Here is a 21031-nt window from a genome sequence, read left to right as displayed (position 1 = left end):
CTGAAATGTAAAATGACATTTCAGAATCTCATCTTGCTTTGTCAACCGAAATCCCCGCACCGACGTGCCCTCTCGCACCCAATTCAATATTTATCCGTCCCCCTCCTGATGAATATGAAACAACCAGGCATCCACGCACTTGTGATTTTATAACGGTCTCTCCTCCGCCTCAGATTTCAATTCAAACGAAACATTTTGGTTTTAGGGCGGCACAGTAACGCGGTGGATACCCACAAAAGCCTTACAGCAAAAATGGTCCCTTGTTCCATTGCAAAAGGGGGCCTTTCTGTGTGGAGTTTCTTTGGGTTCTCCAGTTTTCTCCGACAGTCCAAAAACATGCATGGGGTTAGCTGGAGGGAGCTTATAGTTGTGTGTCCCTGTGATCAACTGGCAACCACTCCAGGGTGAACCCCGCCTCTTGCCCGATGATCGGTGGGATGGGCTCCAGAAGCCCCCCCGGACCCTGAGTGCAGGATAAGTGGTGTAGAGAATGAATGAATGAATGTTGTTTTTTATCAATAAATAGGATAAAAATCTGAACGCACATATCCTTGAAAAAAAGCAATTATGACTGAGTGCAGGGTAAGTGGTGTAGAGAATGAATGAATGAATTTTGTTTTTTATCAATAAATAGGATAAAAATCTGAACACACATAATCCTTGAAAAAAAGATCATTTACAAGATAGATATTAATAGAAAAGTGGGTTCTGTAATTTGGGGATATTTATTTTTCTACACCTCGGTGCATCCCTTACCCCACCTATTATCTTTATCACCTGTCCCCAGAACATTTCCTCAGGTTGAATTGGGCTCCGACAAGCTGGAAGATGGAAAACATTCCTTCATTTCCAAGTGCCACTGCTTCAGTTCATTCCCATCTGGTGTTGCTCCTAAATCTCTGCATTTGGCTGACCTGTGTCTGCCTCCTGTCATTCAGCGTTGGATGGCGTCCACGAGCTGTGCATATAATCCCCCCAGCATGCGCAGAGCACCCGCATGTTGTTGTTGCCATGAGGACAGCTAGGCAACAGGACAAGCAAGCTGCACCAAGTTGAACCTCTCAGAATGAAGTATTCTTGTTCTTTTATGTGTCTTTTGCGCTAACTTATTTGCTGTTTGCTTTTGAGATGCAGCGACAGAACGCCGCGCGGCATTTTCACACCCCTCCTGCTTGCATTACATCCAGACAATCTGAGATAGGGAGGCATGTGTATACGTGCACTTCTATTTTCCTCCCTGCAAAAGTGTGAAAATGGAGTGAATGTTGTGATTAACCCTCCAAAATGAAGAGATGGTGAGTTGTAATATTTCATTTCTTTCATTTCCCCCTTCAGAATGATTGTTTTCTTGTGTTAGGTGTAATAACTACCATTGTGTGTGGGCTCTCAAAACTGTCAAGCCACAGAAAATTACTGCAACTTCACCTTTGCACACTATTTTCACTCCTTGTCGTGCACGTTCTCCGGGGAAGTCGGGAGAAATCAGCTTCCGCTCGGGGGAAATGTCGGCAATCAGACTGTGCTGTTTTCCCCACTCAATATCCAGAGGTGATAAGACAACACAACCTTCTGAAAAACATCCCCTGAGAATCAGAGGGCTGATTTCTTCCTGCCTCGCTCAGGCAGGTTCGCTAAAGTTGTGATTAGAGCGAGGCTTTTAAACGTGACAAAATAATTTGTCTCATCTGACTTGAAGTAGAGCTGTTTTGCTGAAATTAAAAGTTTTGGATGCAATGGCTACTCTCTGCAGGACGAAGAGGAATGTCTTGAATTAATCACAAAATACCCATCAGAGTCTTGTCCGTCTTCTGTCCATTTCACGCGCCTTCTGGAATTACATCTTTTTGCATGATTAAAGCTGCCAAAAAGACGGGTGGCATCATATTTTGAAGGTGTCATTTATGACTGTGTATATGTGTGTGTGTGTGTGTGTGTATGCATGTATATCCTTCTGCGGGGGTTCACACAGCGAGACTTGGCAAGTCCATTTTTTCACCTGTATGTTGCCGCCACCTTCGACTCCTATTTGCATGTTCACATGATGAGAATAAACTGTCGTGTAAAAGGTGTTTTTCATCAACTTGCATTCATGCAGAGTTTAGTTGGATACTGGAAACTTCATTGGCAATAATAGTGCGATAATAATGCTTTTTTTGCCCATGTCACCACCTACTGGTTGACTGGAATAGCTCAAGTAGAATTTGGGAATCATTATTACTGAACGTACTGATCCCATTATCGTCATCATCATCCCACCACTGAATGAGTCCTACGTTCTTTGCACAAAGAATTAGCAAGATGAGTTTGCATCACTGTCAGTTTGGATTAACAGAAAATCAGATTTTAAATCTTGCCTTTCTCATTAAAACTTGCTTTTCCAGAAAATTCAAGGCAGCCCCGTTATCTTTCCCCTCCAGGCAAAAACTGTTTTTCTACCTATACTACAGTTAGATGTTTGAGTTTTGTTGTGGAATAAAGACGAGTACCTGCTGCACTGGATCCTTGCGTTACCTGAACCTGAGTTTGAATCAGGAAATTGTGCTCAACTGTCATTCATGCTGTTATTTTTTTTCTCTGACATTATCAGTCACACTACATTGATACTGATACTGATCATATCAATGGAAAGATCCCATTCATATAGATTCATACTTTAAATTGCAAGTTTTAAACACAGTTAGGTGTATAGTTTTTTTTAACAAATTAACAAGAAATAGATCAGCTGTGAAATGAAATTGACGGGTTCGATTATTGCATTCCATCCGCATGTTTTAAATAATCACAAGGAACTATATTCATTTAATGCTTTAAAACAGTCAGGAATACACTGAGAGCTGATTCCTTTCCTCACAAATACAGGAACACTGTGAGAGATAAACCTGACAGACAATGATTTTACATACATATTTTTTAACAATTGTGACATTGCTGTTATTGAGGATTTTTGGCCCCATAAAGTGAATGTTTACCAAAAAGGGGTTCGCACTTTGTCGTATAATACAAATGTTACACCAGTGGTATATGGTAAATGTGGTGTACCATCTCAAATAAGGTCTGAGATGTTAAGGAAACTTTAAGTGAATTCCCACAAGCCATGTGAACACAAAATAATGAGCTGGTTGAACTCAGAGGTCTGGATCAATATAACACACACACACACACATGACTTTGCCTGACTCATACAACCTCTGACTACTCTTTTTGAAACTATTGGGATACCAATATGAGTGTCTTGCTGCCTCAAAGTAAAACTTTCTCTCACTTTCTGTGCAGGAAATGGCAGCGGCGCTAGTTCTCTGATGACTTATGACAAATAATAGCCCTTTCTTTACTTGACTTCTGCTGTGTCCCATAGTCTTTGCAGGGGTGCTGGCTCAGGTGTAAAGAAACCGGATAACTGTCTGGAAGAGAATAATGTGTGTGAAGATCGCGGTCAATGTGATCGAATAAATGGATGAGACCGGTGCCTCTGCAAGGCTCACAATACTGATAACGCTGAAACATTGTTAGTCTAAACTGCATTTTCTCTGCCAAAGATCATTCTGATTTCTGTTTCACTGCTGTTGTTTTTTTTTTTCCAGTGTTTATTGAAGGTAATCTTCAGTGTTCCCAGTCAGCAGCTGTCTGGTTATGAAAAGCTACTTCTTGTTATTTAAGTGGTAAGTAATTATGCCAATTAGTTCAGTGCATAGTTGCAGAAAAAGACTATTACTTTCAAGACACATATAGCATCATAAGAATGAAAGATTACAAAAAATACATTAATCTATGGTAATTATGTTAATATATAGTGTCAGTTTTTGCCATTTCTAATAGGATTAAACTATCTTTTAAATAATTTTTTCAACCTTTTCACATTTTTTCCCCAGCTGTCCCTCTCCAGCAGGCAGGCCGCCAGATGATTGTGGGGGTTGTGGTTCATCAAAAGCTGTGCTGGGGAACTTTCTACCTGTTTGCATTAGGGCTGGCCTCAACATCTGAGAGCCACCTGCCGTGCCCTCCCCCCTGCCTCTGCAGCAAACTGCTGTCTGAGGTCAATTGTTCTTATGGCCAACTTATGACAGTGCCCAATGATCTCCCACAAAATGCCAAACTACTAAATCTAAGCCACAATAGGATAAGGACTGTGTTGCACGAGCAGTTCAAAACTGTAAATCCGCTTTTGCACCTGGATTTAAGCAACAACCGTCTAGTGATAATCGAAGACAGCGCTTTTCTCGGCTTGCAAAGCCTGCTAACTCTGCAACTTGCCCGCAATCACCTCAAGATTATCCCGGAAGGAGCGTTCGCTGGCTTGACAAAGCTGCAATTGCTCGATATAAGTGAAAACCAGATCCTTGTTTTCCTAGATTTCACTTTTCGTGACTTAGCTGCCCTGCAGGTGATAAAAGCGGCAGAGAATGATTTTGTTTTCATCTCTAATCAAGCGTTTAGCGGCCTGAGCAGCCTGCAGGAGCTGCACCTTGATGCCTGCAATCTCACGGCTGTCCCTACAGAGGCGTTCACACAGCTCAGTGAGCTGAGAAGCCTTCATCTGCCACGGGTCGGTCCCAGCACACTACCAAGCTACTCCTTCCAACATCTGCGGCATTTAAAGGAGCTCTTCATATCCAACTGCCCTTGGCTGGAGACCCTGTCAGGAAACAGTCTCTTTGGATTAAATCTTACTTCCCTTGCCATCAGAAACTGTAACCTAAGTGCTGTCCCCTACGTCACTTTAAACCACCTTGTGTATCTTATCCACCTTGACCTGTCTTTTAACCCGATCACCTACATTCACGGGAACATGCTTGTTAACTTGCTGAGGCTCCAAGAATTCTACCTAGTCGGAGGGTCATTGCTTCGTATTGAGCTCGGGGCATTCAGGGGCTTGGCACGTTTGAAATTGCTGAATGTGTCTAAGAATTGTCTTACCACGCTTGAGATGGGTGCTTTTCACTCGATGGACACGATAGAGAGTCTGGGACTTGACAGCAACCCACTTGCATGCGATTGTCGTTTATTGTGGGTTGTGCGAAGACGCGCCTACTTGGACTTTGGCGGATACCCGCCTACGTGTTCCACTTCTGTCCAGTTGAGAGGCTGGAGCATTCTAGATTTTGTTGAGTCTGAGCTTCCGGGGTTGCTCGCGTGCCAGCCGCCTCGTATTCTGAATCCGAAACCTCAACAAGTGAGAGTAGATCAGGGACACACAGTTGTGTTTTACTGCATCAGCGAAGGTGACCCTGTGCCATCTGTCACCTGGTTTAACCCACAGCTGAGACCATTATCGCCCTTTGGGAGAATACGTGCGCTTGGTAATGGCTCACTGGAGGTCCGCTACGCACAGCCTCAAGACAGTGGCACTTATCTCTGTTTGGCATCCAATGCAGCTGGAAATGACAGCTTGCCTGTCAGCCTCCATGTACGAGGCTTTCAATCGTCATCCCCATCACCGGCATCCAGAAGCCCCTTTCGTCTTAAAAGTTGGTTTGCCTTTCCGTCCGCTTCTCCTGATACAAACAGTCCCCAGGAGCCCCCGTTTGATGTAAAGACGTTGCTGATTGCGGCATCCATTGGGTCTCTTTCATTTTTCAGCTCTGTGAGCATATGTTTCATTTTCATGTTCCTCTGGAGCAAGAGCAAGGGACAAATCAAACACACAGCAACAATAGCATATGTGCCCCGAAGCGCTGTGTCCGGCAATAATGGAGGCAAAGGCAATTTTATGGAGACCAGCAGGTTCACCATGAAACTGATATAGGTTTTCTTTTTTTTTGGTACAGCTGCCAAAATGTCAAACTAGCTTTTGATCATTTCTGCCTGAAAAGAATTAATGTTTTTTTTACCATTCAGTTTTTATGGGTTTTTATTCAATAAAAATCGATCAGCATGTTAACAGGAGAGAACATTGCGTAAAAGAGGACGAAGCTGGAGCCAGTCACAAGTCATTATAGTCGTGATATAATCATGATATTTTATTACATAGAAATCAGTGGCCAATTTATATTTCATGTATGTCTGATGAAAAAGCATTGCATGTGAATCAGCCAAACTGGGCAGTATTTTGATAACCACGCTGCATGCAGGGCGCAGAGGTATGAATGATGGAATTTATTGATCATTGTTCCATCGATGTTAGAGTAGGAACACACAGAGAAATGAAAAACATGTTACAAGGCTTTAAACATAAATCCTTTCCCTCTATAGCTTTTTTTTGATGGTCGCTTTGTTTAACAAAGGAAGTAGCATACACTTCATGAAAACAGTTCTATGTTAGAAACCTGCAGTGTGTAAAATCAAGAATTTTGATCTTATCTTAAGGTTAACATATTTGTATCTACCCTGTCATGTCTGTGTAGTATGATAAGTCTTTTTCTTCTTTTTATTTTTGATTGTATTTAATGACATTCTCATTTTTCATTGAATTTATATACATATTTTTTTCATTTCTCACACGGCACAATGGATGAAATTCAAAATAAAATGATTTTGCATGTGTCATTTTTATATTTGAAGGGTTTGAAATTTGTCAGACTACAATTTGCATGAAATTGTACCTTTTGTGTTTATCTTGTGAATGTAAAAACCTGTGCACTGGCCTGCTGCATAACCAAGGCACCATTTTCTATACTTAGTAAAACGTAATTCATAGGCTAGAATACATTTACAAATGGTTTCACTGTGTATTGAGGTTTAAAAGGGAAAAACTATTCAGTAAACTACAGATTAATTGGTAAAGATAATAAATAACATTTAATTAGAGAGGGTCTTAGGCTCCGCTCCTGAGAGTAGCATCGTTTTATTTCCCTAAAATTATTAAATTGGGGATATCTATAAAATTATGTTTAATCAGTTACAGTTAAAGATAAAAAGATACATGACAACTACAAAGGATTTAATTCCTATCTCAATTGTCTGTGGATGGCAGGGAATCTTAAACTGATTTCAGGCTCTGGCAATGAAACGATTCCTTTGTATCATGAATCTTTACGTCCTTTTTTCGCAAGACAAAAAGAATCAGTTTTGATTGTCCCAATCCGCACAAGGAATATCATCCGATTCATGCTGTGCAACCATAAAAGAAATATAAAGGAACAACTGAGAAAGTGAAACAATTCAATAACGTCCTGCAGGCGGCATGAGGAAAGGATCCTTTAATTTATTCCGACACAGCAACGAGTCTTATTTTGAACCTCACTTTGAACCGGAAGTACAACACGTTTACCCGGATGTGAAACAGTGAGACGCTGTGGCTAGTTACCAGCTAGGCATTGTTGTCTAAAAATGGCAAATTTTAGCAGATAGAGTAAAGATAGAATACAGAGCAAACGTGGATGTTTAAAATCACTTCCTGCGTCACATAAATATCAATTCCGGGTAAGTAATTTATAGAGGGTTAGTTTCAGAGTAACCGATAAATAACTGTTGGTTATTGTAGCTTTCCGTTGCTGGCATATCAGATAGCTTTTCGATAGGTATTGTTTTAGCTCCAAATATGAGTTTGGCCGTTCATCGCGAACCTCGAAAGACTGCGGGGAACCGCATGTCTAAGTTGTTGGATGCGGAAGAAGAGGATGAGTTCTACAAAACAACTTATGGAGGCTTCAACGATGTAAGTAATTTAATCCAAAGGTAGCGTTCACTCTCAGCTCGTCTGCTCCAGCGATATCAGGGAAAGTGCCGATTGATCAGATTTCTGTCGTGTAATATTTATAAATGATTATGATCATTAAGACACAAATTGCACGTACATATTTAGCTTTTATTTTTCTTTTTTTATGAAACAATTTGTTTTCATCCATCCATCCGGTCGCGGGGCTAGCAGCCGATGCAGAGAGGCCCAGACTTCCCTCTCCCCGGCCACTTGGTCCATCTCTTCAAAGGGGGTCCCGAGGCGTTCCTAGCCCAGCCCAGAGGCATAGTCCCTCCAGCGTGTCCTGGGTCTGCCCCGGGGCCAACCTGTTTACTTTGTCTATTTATTTGTATATTTTGCAATCAACGTGTATCTAAAATGTCAATATTTGTCCTGCTGCTCATATTCTAAATTGTGTATTGGGTAATCTGTTCCTTTTACCCTGCTTATGATCTTGTTTATCTTACTTGATTATCCATTTCACGGTTGAGCTACTGTAGTTTCTCCACTGTGAGAGCATAAAGTTTTCTTTCCTAAGGAAAACATACATATTGTCTCACCATCAATTCATTTCTTCCTAGGAATCAGGAGATGATGAGTATCATGGAGAACATTCTGATACAGAGGATGAGGTGGACAGCGATTTTGACATTGATGAGGGGGATGAACCTGACAGTGACCAGGAAGAAGATGCTCCTCGTAGGAAAGGCAGAGTTGTCACTAAAGCGTACAAGGTAATATCAACAGCGATCAGACATGAGTTCTTGTTTCTATGTTACAATAAGTTAGTATTCTTTTTATGCCTAGTCTTTTTCCTTGTGTTTTTTGAGACAAGATCACTTAGAGGCCACAAACAGGAATGTTATTATGCCACTATTTTAATATCTGAACCATATCTCATAGCTATTAATTTGAGCAAGTCTGTTCTCATTATAATTTCTGTGTTAATAACATTTCCAAACACGTGCATTGGATGATATTATTTTGCTGGGAATCTGATGATTCACACCCACATCTTTAGAAACATGAACCCATTTCGGCTGCCACAGCGTTTATTACATCTACTCAGCACAGAAACAAAGCATTACCTCATTTGATCCTCAACAGCAGAGGGGAGCATAGAACTCTTTGCCATGACACTGTCATATTTTGCTGTGGAAATTTTCAGTAGCATTAAGGTGAAAAGTAAGCATTTGTAACTTTCATTAAGAATGTCTGTATAGAATAAACTGCTCTTGTTTTCTTTTATTTATAGGAACCTATTAAGGTGCCAAAGCCCAAACCTAAAAGACCCTCTGAGGAGACAAAGAAGGCTGAGAAAACCAAAGTGGAGCTCAAGAGGAGAATTCCACAGGAATTTCAAGACTTTGGCGAGAGTATGAGCATTTGCAACCTCCCATCTCAGATTTTTTTGACACCAAATTTTTATTAAGCAGAATTGTAACATGCAGATAAGTTATTTTTGTGCCCTGTGCCTGGTTTTCTGTAGCCCGGAAGTCTGTGCGACAGTCCACAAGTGAGCACACTCGCAAGACCAATCTGCGCCTGCAGGAGCGGCAGGATGCCCCACGCCGGCGTCGAGGCGCCCACCGTGACCGGCCACTAACCCAAGAAGAACTGCTGGCTGAGGCAAAGGTTACGGCCGAGGTCAACATTCGATCACTAGGTATCATGCTGCCGGGGCTGCATGTAAAAAAGAACTAAACATACGTAAATCCTCTGATGAGATAATACTCACACACTCAAACATATTGTTGCATGACTGCAAGATGAGGAAAAGAATATATATCTAGATATTCAGACGAATAGTTTTTTAATATCGACATCATATAGTAAGGACATCACATGTTCGATATAAAACACTTACCTGAAGCAGCACCACTGACCTGAAATTCAATTAAGTACAATTTTTGACATCAAATGTTATATGAAATTAACATGCTGATTGATAGACAACATGATGTTGATTTTTACATAATTACTGGAATTGGGGAACAGGCAGGGGCACTTATTCACATTTGTTCTCCTTGAGAAAATATTCCTGAGTTACTTAATGTACCCATGATTTAAAAAAAAATGAATGGCGGAATATATTGAAGGCAAAACAAACTACCAAAAAAGTACACGATTCCCTTTTAGTGTACATGTAAAAAGATATTGGATTAGAAAAAGAATGTTGACTGCAACCAATTTAATTCTATATATTCCTGAAATTGCTGTTGAATTGAACATCATTTTCCCTTCAGGCCCTAGATGTATAGTAAGGTCCAGCCCAACAGAGGGCGTCATGGAAATTTGAAAAACCCTGTTTTGTTGTCGTCCAAACTCCTGACCATATTCTGTCTGCAGAAAACTATGAACGTCTGGAGGCAGATAAGAAGAAGCAAGTCCACAAGAAGCGACGCTTTGAAGGACCGACCATCCGGTACCACTCTGTTCTGATGCCCCTCGTCTCCCTCTCCGCTCTAAAAGAAGAAAATGTGGATGTTGAAGGGTGTGTATTGTCTCCTCCGTCTGCCTCCACTAAAGCTATATGCAGATTGAGCCCACATGTCTTTGAACTGCTGACGTGTATAAATATATATGCATTTTATTACACTTTCAGTTGTCTGACTGCCAATTGAAGTTGGTTTTATTTGACAGCTTTTAGCTTTGAACTTGGATTCTGCTATTTCACGACATCAAATCGTGACGATAAAAATTGAGGCTTTTGCAAGAAATCACAAAGTCAAACCTAAATACTATCTCAGGTAATTGTGTTACGTAAAATGACAACTTTTTTTTTGGTACTCCTTTTATTGCAGGTTGGATCAGGATATTCCTCAGACAGCTCCGGCCAATCCCACTACACCTTCCCAGCAATCTGCCGGAGGCTTGTGTTCTCGGACCTACATCACATTCAGTGATGATGAAGCATTCGATACGGCGTTTCCCCAAAGTGCACAGTCAAGTCCGCAGATTCCTGTTCAGGAGGTTTGTCCAGTTACCCACAAGGCCGCTCTGTACCGAGACCCCGTTACAGATATCCCTTACGCGAACACGCGAGCCTTTCGTATTATCCGAGAAGCGTACCGTAAATACGTGGCCGCACATGGATTTCCTAACACGTCTGGAGGGGCTACAGGAATTGACTCTTCTACACCCAAAGGCACCCGTCAGAAGATGGTTGTCAAGCAGACTGTTGCGACATGATCATTTTTCCTTGGAAAGATAGAGAGAAGTTTGTGTTTTTTTTAATTAAATCCTTTAAGCTGCAAGAGAAATGTGATGGATTCAAAAGAAAAAGGCCATCAGTGCTACTGTTGACTTTTTACAATAGAACAACAAACAGCAAAACAGGTGAGCTGACACAGCCAAAACAGAGGCGGAATACTAAACAATATGTTGCAAGTCTTGCTCTTGTGCATAAAGTTTTATGGATTAAAGACTTGAATGATAAATCAGGTTACCCGGATAAGTAATGATAAAGACAGAAATCTGTTTTTTTACAAACAGCAATTTCACTGTGAGGAAGACATAATTTTTTCTGGAGTTCACGTTTGTCAATAAAATAAATATTCAAAACTTGTCTAAATTTTGCCATTTCCATCTGGTCTAGTTTGAAGTGGGGTTTTCAGGATACAGACTGGTTGGCCTTTAGATGGGTTTTAGAAATTGTAATTAAATCTAAATTTGGTATTACCATATAAATTCTCAAAAAATGCATTTTTTTTAACTTTTTTTTACCTAATTAATGAAAATAATCTTATTTGTAAATTAGACACGATGCACATAGCCTTTATAATCTAATATGCACATGCCTTCTTTCTTCATTTTTCAAATTTGTAAGAATATGCTTACATTAGTACAGAAATTCTTGATCTACAGGAGAATATCTTTCAAACGAGTAAGGTTACACCGTAAAATTATGCAAAACCCAGAGGAATAAATTAGGCAAAAAGTAATCACAAACAAATTTGCCAGAATCTACCTAAAACAAAAAACACCTCAGCAGCTTTGTGTGGATTTTGAAGCAGCTGGCACAAGAAAGGCACATTAGACATTTCCCAACTTCATCTGTTCTACTACTACTAATAATGATGATAATGTCTTCAACAGTATACAAGAACTTGAGTAGAAGTGTGCAGGTGTCATGAATAACCATTTCATTATCAACAAGATAGGAAGTAACTTGAGTTTAGCTGTATGACTGTATCTTTTAAAATTGTGCTTAATATTGTTGCAGAGATTGTGAAATAACACTAAAGGAACCGAGGTCTGGTGGTGTCCAGAATTTAAGCCTCCTCTGAATCTGTCTTGAAACCTTTTTTTTTTATTTTTTTGGTCCTGAGATTACCTACTGACCAAACCTATTCCAGTGTACATGAACTCATCTGTTGAAGTGCACGTACATAGCCATCGATGAATTAAAGACCAGCCCAAGATTTCAGTCTCTAAAAACTTAGCCAAAGTGATATCTGATAAAAATATGTTTTGCTATTCCTTGTCGAAAATGGCAATAACAATATCATGCAAATTCAGCTATCACTGACTATAGTAGTATGCAAACACAGAGCACACTAAATTCGGAAACCATTGGTAAATGCTAATTCAGGTAGCATGCACAGCAGAGCTAATAGTAATACTAGCCAAGGGCATAAGCCTGCTGCAGTAGCATGCTATCACAAAGCTGGTTATATATTGAGCGAAGGATTTGCTTGATTTAGCTAAATGCATCAACAAGCTGTCACACAACGAATATTAGCTTAGGTGAAGCTTTTTGCAGTTGCCTGGTAGCACGATTTGACTGCGGCCTAAACTTAACTGCTGGCACACCTTGAATAAATGTATATTTGGAACAATATTGTGAAGTAATCTGAAGTTAATTATGTTTTACAAATAAACTCAAGCCTTCCAACAGGTAACACCACAGTATTAATCTGCTGAGTTTATTTGGACATCTCCACTCAATTTTAAGGACTTTTAGCTCATATAGTTCAGCATTTTAAGCCTTGGTTCCATAATGTCACATCTGACTGGCTTTCCACTAAGTTGGTGTTGTCATGGTCTCATGCACGATTGCTTCTAATACTTTTTGCTGAATTCAGATATATCCTAAATATTGAGCAGACATGAAACAGTTCAGCTTATAGGTCATTTAATTTTTTTTTTTGCAAAAACTGCAGAAAAACAAGTGTTTGTTGCTTGGAGAAGGGGCTCCAATTGATGTGAACAGTCGATTCTTTTCTCATGCAGATTGAAATATGCTAAAGGTGCTAAATGAAAAATGTTAGTATCACGATTTATATTCTCACATACAGAATCTCTGATGTGGTGGAGAAAATCCATTTTGCCAGTGTCTCTCCCACAGAACATCTCATCTAAAAGGAGATCATTTACAAGTATTTTGTGTATTTTTCAGCTAGATGTGAAGCTGTTGTGTTTTTTGTTTCCATGGATAGTAGCTGAAAATTGTTCTGGTGTCACAGTGAGCACTATTGCTCTCACACTACCTGTTGTATTAGGTTCTCTGTATTTATTCGGTGTATGAAAACAGAGTGAAAGTGTCAACTGTAAAACCGCTCAACCTGCGTGACACCTTTCGACCGCATCAGCAATAAAGGAGAATTTCTCCCCTCATAGGGTTCTGCAGCTCTTGGCATCCCAGCTGCCTCTCCCTTATAAAAGCCCTATGGGTACAAAACTCGTATCCACATATTTCATTGCCAGCAGGAGGCATGTGACATTATTTCCACCACTGGGGAAAAATTGACTTATTTTCACGTGGAGATTTTCACTTTTTTATTACATGTCTCTGCCAGAAACGTAATCGATAAATGTCATGGCCTAAGTATCTATTGGTGACCTTGATTTCTGCAATGTGTGCCTGAAAGTCAGTTGGCCAGATGGTTCATGCAGGAATTTTCACCTTCACAGGAAAGCTCCCAATATTCTGATTTGACGTCGCTGCCAACAGGATCATGCTGCACTCAAGCAGATTTTCTCATGCTGTTCTGTTTTCCCGGTGATGCCTGGTGGTGCTCCTCACTGAACAGTCAATCACAGCTTTGTTCTCTGCCTTTTGTAACCTTGCTGGATGATATGATAAGAAAATAGAAGCCAGATATTAATCTACTTCACCTGACAGCCGCTGCTGTTTGATGGTGCAGTAAGAAGAAAATGTATTCAGCCCAGAACCTATATAGTGGATGTTTGAGCTCTGTCCCTGTACACTCCTCCGACAGAATGCGGCTTAAAACTTTATACGGATTGGTGAGACAGATTTAATAGAAAATGATTCTGTTTCTTTTTATAGCTCCACTCATAACCTTGCTTGTCAGTCGAAGTGGCTCTAATTCCTGCCGCTGTCGATTTTCAATCTAAACAGATTGGATAACAGATGAACATGGTAAAACTGGAAAGGTGAGCGAATAAAGTACACGATAGAGAAAGACTTCTTTCTCTACCAAGCAGCTATTCATACAGTGTCTCCGCTTACACCTGAAAATAAACAAGATTTCATAAGGGGTAAAAATTGCTGCCTCATTTTAGGAAAGAGGGTTCTTGCTGTGTGACGTTCATGTTCTCCCCGTGCTTGTGTGGGTTCCCTTCATGTTCTCTGGCCTCTACCAAGTTCAAAAATAGACTCCATAAAAAGAATAAATTGTCTGTATATGTGAATGAGAAAGTGAATGTTTTGGATATATGTTGCCCTGTGCCTGACAGGTGGCTGGTCCATGTCACACCCGGCCTGTCGCCCATTCAGAGCTGATTGGCTCCAGCCCATGTGCAACCTTGTGTGCAGGACTGATACACAATCAGTTATTGAATGGTTGGTGAATTGCAGTCCGACTAGATATGTATATTTTGCAAAAGCATGTTGGCTGTATAAAACCTTCAGTGTGTTACATTAAGATCTGATAGGGACCAGCCGGCCAGTGGGTGTTGATATATGGTTGAAAGTACGTTGTGATGATTAAATATCTTGCAGCGACCATCGAATGTGAAATCAGCAGAGATATTTTATGTGTGTTTCAGTCAAACCGCTGAACTGTGACATCAGATCACATTTGAATTTTGAGGTCAAACAGATTTTCATTTTCAGATGAGTGAAATTAAAAATATATATGACATATTAAACTCCAGTTGGTTGCTATAATTACTTCTTTTATAACATAATGGACATTCTGCAATTGTTATGGGGTGGCCGCGGTAGAGTGGGCATTCCTCTAATCAGGATATTGGTGGTTGAATTCCTGTCTCCTCATGTCTGCATGTGGAAGTGTTCTTTGGCAAGACACTGAACACCAAATGGCTCCTGATGGCCTGGTTTGCGCCTTGCATGGCAGCTTTGCTGCAGTGTATGTTTGTGTGAATGAGTGAATGCAAACCATCGTGCGCATTGAAGCGCAAGTTGTGAAAGGGCTCTGTAAGTTGAAATCATCTACCATATTTTACCAGATGTAATAAATGTGCATCTAGATATTACAGGATTTTTATTCCATGTGAATTTTGGAATAATGTCAGCACAAATATTTGCACTTGAAGTCCAGTATGTGCTCTACTTTTAAGGCAAAGGGAGTTTTATGGAAATATTGCTGAATACATACTTCCCTCGTCTGGACTATCACTGCCGCAGGGCCCGATTGTAACCACACCGTTAATAGTTGAGTAACAGAGGCAATTGCACGCAAGGTCAGGGAACGTTTAGCTGACATTTATCTGAAATGATAGATGTTCTGGTTTCCTCTTGAAACATTTCAGATGACTGTGCATGTAGTGGCTGTTCTACTTAACACCTTGTCTCATTGATTTCTTAATTCCACCAGCAAAAATCACTCTAAGAATATATGAAGCTGCTGAAAAGATTATATCATCAAAGAGACCAATAAGAGGACTGTATGGTAGGAGGGGGAGGATCATAAATGCATTACTCTGGTTTTTAGACTGACGTGACTGTTTTATTGTTTTAAGTTCTTTTAAAGTATATTCCGTTCAAAAATGGAAGAATATATACTAAAACATTCTGCTGCAATTTTTTTTTGTCTTTTTTTTTTTTCCTCTTCTTTCTCCCCCCTCTTAAGTCCACTGTGATGACACAAGCTGAACATCTCATATCGTGAACGCGGAGTCCTGTCTTCTTGCCATTGGGGAAAAAAAGCTGTCCTGTTATGAAGATAAATTACGGAGATTCCTCACTTATACCTGCACTTAGGACACATCACACTTTTACGTAATTGCTTTAAAGTACTCACTTTCAATTCTGCGTATCTTAATTGCGCCTTATCGGATCAGGTGAAATAGTTCCAGCTTGAAATGTGGGTCCATTTCATGAACAAGGGAAAGTCTTCAAGTTTATGTTCCACTTTACTCTTTTGCATTATTAAATTTATTTATACTGTATAAATTATTTCAGGGGTGTTTGGACAATATTTCAAATGTAGGGTAGTTGTAATTCTAAAGTTTTAGCCACAAAATCAACATTTGAAGAACTCATTTGATTAAACACAAATTCTACTTGCAGTTAGTGGAAATGCAAAGCAAATTAATGTAATGGTTAGAGCAAATTTCAATTGTGCGTCTCATATTTCAGCAACATTCTCCATTCTGAAACCCATCGTCCAATTAAGAAAAAAAAAACGAATTTCCTTGCCCACCTTTTGGAGGTGAGTATAATGATTTACATTGCAATTAACTAAGATTAGACAATTTTTCTCTCAAGGTTCATTAATCACTTCCTAAAATGTTTTCCATCTATCCTCCAGAGAAAGTCTCTAATGGACACATGCACACACATACACACACACACACGCGCACGCACGCATGCACGCACATGATTGTAATATCACTCCAGATTCCCAGCAGCTACACAGACTTTGTGCAAATTCAAACGTAATGCCTACCAGTTAAGCTGCTTCATTGCACGGCACTAACGTCTCTAGGCCTGTTTGAACATAAAAAAGACAAGGAGATATGACGATGAAGAACCTCATTTGGGATATCTTATATTCAATCATGCTTTTCGTATTTCTTTTAACCTCAGAATTTGTTCTCTGAAATTAAACTGATGCCCACACTCAGTTCCACTTTGTTCGGCAAAGACAAAAAAAAAAAAAAAAAAAACACATTTCATTGAAAAATTACCCTTCAGAGCGATGGAGATGATGATGATAAATTTAGCGTATGTCAAAGAGGGCTGATGGATGTCACCTATACTGCTGAACTATTTACTGTTATCATTGTATAGAGTCGATTGCTCTGAAAACACTGCAGCAACAAAATACTGGAAGCTTTGTCTCCTACATACCGCTCTGTACAAATGGTACCAAATGAACAGTTTTCAGAATAGGAAGAGAGGGAACTGCATTATCACTCATTCTAGTGTAGTAGTTGCCATGGAGACGAGTGTAGGTGGTGTACTGTGCTGTACTCCTATCCTTGTCCTCTCCCCTCTTCTGTTGCCCGCCCTCTCTGTTCTGCTCACTGCAACATCCCTTAACTTTGAATCCCTCATATTTACTCCAACCATTTGTGCTCATTTCCCTCCTGTTTCCACATTGGCCTCTTTGACTGGGGCTTTTATCCAATGCTGATCCGTTGATTGTCGGAGGCTCTTTCAATTTTGGCCGAAAGCATCTCGTGATGATTTCTGTGGATTCGAAAAAGGCTCAGCTGATCAGATATGATTTGCAATGCGCCTTTTGGAGAAGAGTACAAAATGTGTTAAGCTGGCTGATGTGCTGCTGATAAAATGCTGTAAAAATAGAGGAAAAAAAAAACGAAAATATATTCAGTGATAATCATAAGGAAAAAATTTTGAAAAAAGTCATTAAATGCATAAAGTTGTAATTAACTGACAAAGAGAACTAATTAAACATTGAATCAGAGAAAGTAGATAAAAGGAAAAAAGTGCTAAATGGAAATAAGATTATGTGACGCAAGCATACACAAATACACACCTGAGGTAATTATAAAATATCATCCCCCTCAAAATAAATCAAGGCATTAAAGATAATCAAGGATCCAATTGCCATAGGAAGTGAAAATGATAGTGCGAACGATTTTCAAGTAACACACCTCCTCTCAAACAATGAACCCTTTAAACTGTTGTGGAATTGTTTCTTTTTTTTTTTAATGCTTTAACCTCATGTTTTTGTCATCCAACAGTCTACTCCACCTGCAATGTGCTTCAACAACAGAGCAGGTCTTAACATTTTGGACAACAAAGTGAAATTGAACTGAAATTTTGAAATCCAGAGATTTCAGTCAGCGGACTGTTGTTTTGTTGGAAGAGCGTCCCTCCGGTTGGAAAGTTGGTGGTTAGATTCCTGTCTCCTGTCTGCATGTTGAAGTATCACCCAGTTTCACTCCAAGTTGGCCTGGTTAGTGTCTTGCATTGCAGCTCTGCCATGGTGTGTGTGTGTGTGTGTGTGTGTGAATGCTATATAGTTTTAAGCTCCTTGAAATAGCAAGGTATGAAAGCCCTGTAATAGTGGAGACAATTTCCCAATTAAAGCCTTAAATTGGAAATCTGTTACGTCTTTCACAGAAACGTTTGCAGTTGAAAGAGACTTTGAAAGAGATCCAGGTTTGCTAACATTCGAACCATCTGTAAGGTTTTGTCGAAGGTGGGCAGGCAAGCGGTTCCAGGCAGACACATTCCATATAGTAAGGGAATGAAATAAACATCTCTGCGGCTGCAGGGAGGACCGGGTCTCCATTTAAAACATTCAGCATCTCCTGCTGCTCTCACATCCTCGGGCGGGTTGTACCAGCAGCGCCGACCACAAATCTGAAACCCGCCTCAGCGCACTTTGGGACAACAGATGCAAACTGGAGAACGTGAGCGGCCTCTGGGTTGGTGCAGTGTGAAAACACTTGTTCTAAGGCTGTCGCAGTGGTAAAACTGAAAATGTCCATCCATATGGATGGACTTAATCTCTCTTTTAGTTGTTTAATTAGATGAAAGAAAAAAACGATATTGTCATGATTTGATTTAAATATTTAGGAGCAATTTCCAAGAAGTTTTGGGCTTAAAACTTCAACCTCGTGTTGGCATGAGATGGAAAAGATTCATTCAAATTAAATTTTTGGGATGAACATTTCAAGATGTTTACTTTCAGTAACATCCCTTTTCCAACTTCTTTTTTTTTTTTTTTTTTTTCTTTTACGCGTTGAGTGGTGAAACAGCATTCCATGCTGAGCCAATATCCTTCGTTAAACACATTTAGGAGAATCTAATCTGGTTTCAGGCAACGTGCCAATAGCTGACTAGGTTATTTGTTGTTGTTATTGTTGTTGTTTTTAGCACCGGCTCTAAAGAGATTAGCACTTGACAATGAAAGGTATTAAATATACAGGTCCAACAGCGCTATGTCAAGACAGGAGCAATGTTTACGTTGAGCATTTCTGATTTTAACACACTGGGATTATGAGTTGGTTAAATATTTGTGTTTGAGGCCAATTTTGGGTCTTTTAGAGAAACAAACCCTGCAAAGTTGAAATGAAGCTTGTGAGATGCACACGCTACAGACCGTTCTTTATATTTTCAAGATAATGTTGTGTATGTAGTTAAAAATGAACGGAAAGGACCTTGATATTATCGCGGTTGCTAATTATCGGTCCAGATTGAATCGGTTTTAACACAGCTGTCTGCTTTGTGCGGTTTGGAAGTGTTCAAAGTGTTTAAGACTTAAAAGTGTTGTCAGGTTTAATTTGTAAAGAGACTTCTGAAGACTATTACGATAATATCACATTTTCTCTGACATGTCAGCGCACCACAATCATTGCAGAGAGTAGATGGCGCTCCTGGAAGGAGACGTTTGTTCTTTTCAGTTAAATCATTCTCAGGAGCTCCAGAAAAGCAAAAGATTATTTTTGTCCATACATCCCCGATGACAGTCCTTGATTACCAGCATCAGTGGAAGCTGTGGTTCCAGTGTGGGAGGGGGAGATGATTCCTACCTGCCGAGCCTCCCGGGTACCAAAGTGCTGCTTCTCATCCAGAGCTGAAATGTGCATCATCTGGACTGTGGCTGTGGTGGAAATCCAGGTAATACCCTCATACACCTTTCACGGTTAATCATCAGGAATGTTCTGCCGAGTTTACACGCATACACAGACGTTCCCAGGGGTAGATCGATGGGGGGGAAGAAAAAGTACTGAAGGACAGGAGAAGTCTGGATTTGTAATATACTTTGTTAGTATCAGTTATTGATTGGGTTCAAATGCCTCATTCTACCCTCTTTGATAGAATAAGCATGAAAATGAATGACTTGAAGATATTCCTTGCTGACCAGCCAGTCGTATGTGCTTTGTCAGCGTCTCCTTTAAGGATGCTTTTATCAGTTTCCATGGAGATACAGTATATATACATGTATATGTATATATATATATATAAAATGTAGTGAGGATTTCAAGTACGTATATATATGTATTTGTGGTGAGGACTTCAAGTGTAGTTAAGATATGTCTTCTGGTATTTAAAGATTTGTCACAGAAAAACATCAGACTTCAGGGTGAGGCCTGTTTCCCTCCTTCACTTTGACGGGACCCTCTTTAGATTTAGTGTCAGTTCCCTCCATTTTACTAAATCGCATATCATACACTGTTTTCCTGAAACTTGGGGGTCAAGAGAGAACGCTCTACCTTTGGGAGCCGATCAGAATCCTGACACAGATCATCAGTCTTTGATATTTGGAGAGATATGACATTTTCATTGTTTCCCAGAAAACATAACCGGGATCTTAACAGTGAAAATGTCATATTTACGGTATAATAGTGTCCAAGTTGCTTTATTATGAGCAGATCTCAATAAAAGCTTATTACAGATAGATCCATCGGCCTCGACAGAGGTTTGTCTTCTAAATTTTTTCTTCCCTTCCTCGCTGATCATTCAAGGTCTGGCATGCGTTTCGCTAGTCTCGGCTTTTTGCAGACCAGCTATTCTTTTATCAGTTTCCATGGAGATGTGTTCACATTGCGCGTGTGTGAAAGTGTAAGTGAATGATGGAGTGAGGGGTGAGAGTGGCAGTCGTGGCGATCTTCCTGTCCCAGCTCTGACATCACCATCATGTTTGCTAATATTTTACTTGGGTCTTCACCTGTTTCCTCTGCTTGTGTTCGCTTCACCTGACATTAAACCCGATGCAACCGCTTGATAAAACAACATATTTATTGAAAGAAAATTAAACCTAGAGAGAAAAATGGGCTTATTTTCTTTCATGAGACTTTCAGATACGGTATGATAAAATTGACATCCTTTTAATTTATTGTCTATCCCACTTATCCTTCACTCAAGAGGTGGAGTTCACCCTGGATTCAAGGCCACATATCGAGCCACACAACCATTCACACATTATATATAGAGACGTCCATCCATTCGCTCACTCATTTTTATTGTATGTTTTTTTGGAGGAAAAACCCACTTACGCTCCA

General features: G+C 40.0%; 2 protein-coding genes across 2 annotated transcripts; both read left to right on the top strand.

Annotated features, from left to right (window-relative positions):
* The first annotated feature begins 1012 nt into the window (after positions 1-1012).
* On the top strand, positions 1013-6489 carry LOC147216172 (leucine-rich repeat and immunoglobulin-like domain-containing nogo receptor-interacting protein 1). Its single transcript, XM_086178203.1, has 3 exons — positions 1013-1295; positions 3582-3659; positions 3870-6489. Exon 3 carries the CDS (start codon positions 3899-3901, stop codon positions 5741-5743), a length of 1845 nt encoding a protein of 614 aa, XP_086034329.1. The 5' UTR covers positions 1013-1295; positions 3582-3659; positions 3870-3898; the 3' UTR covers positions 5744-6489.
* Positions 6490-7330: 841 nt separating this feature from the next.
* Positions 7331-11181, top strand: vps72a (vacuolar protein sorting 72 homolog a). Its single transcript, XM_086178260.1, has 6 exons — positions 7331-7594; positions 8197-8349; positions 8871-8991; positions 9105-9281; positions 9965-10109; positions 10420-11181. The coding sequence occupies exons 1-6, from the start codon at positions 7478-7480 to the stop codon at positions 10805-10807; spliced, it is 1101 nt and encodes a 366-aa protein (XP_086034386.1). The 5' UTR covers positions 7331-7477; the 3' UTR covers positions 10808-11181.
* Positions 11182-21031: the final 9850 nt, after the last annotated feature.

This window comes from Fistularia commersonii, chromosome 30, assembly GCF_037954325.1.
Source record: "Fistularia commersonii isolate RoL2024-O1a breed Wild chromosome 30, RoL_Fcom_v1.0, whole genome shotgun sequence".
Lineage (NCBI taxonomy): Eukaryota > Metazoa > Chordata > Actinopteri > Syngnathiformes > Fistulariidae > Fistularia > Fistularia commersonii.
This window is presented reverse-complemented; position numbering and strand designations above follow the sequence as displayed.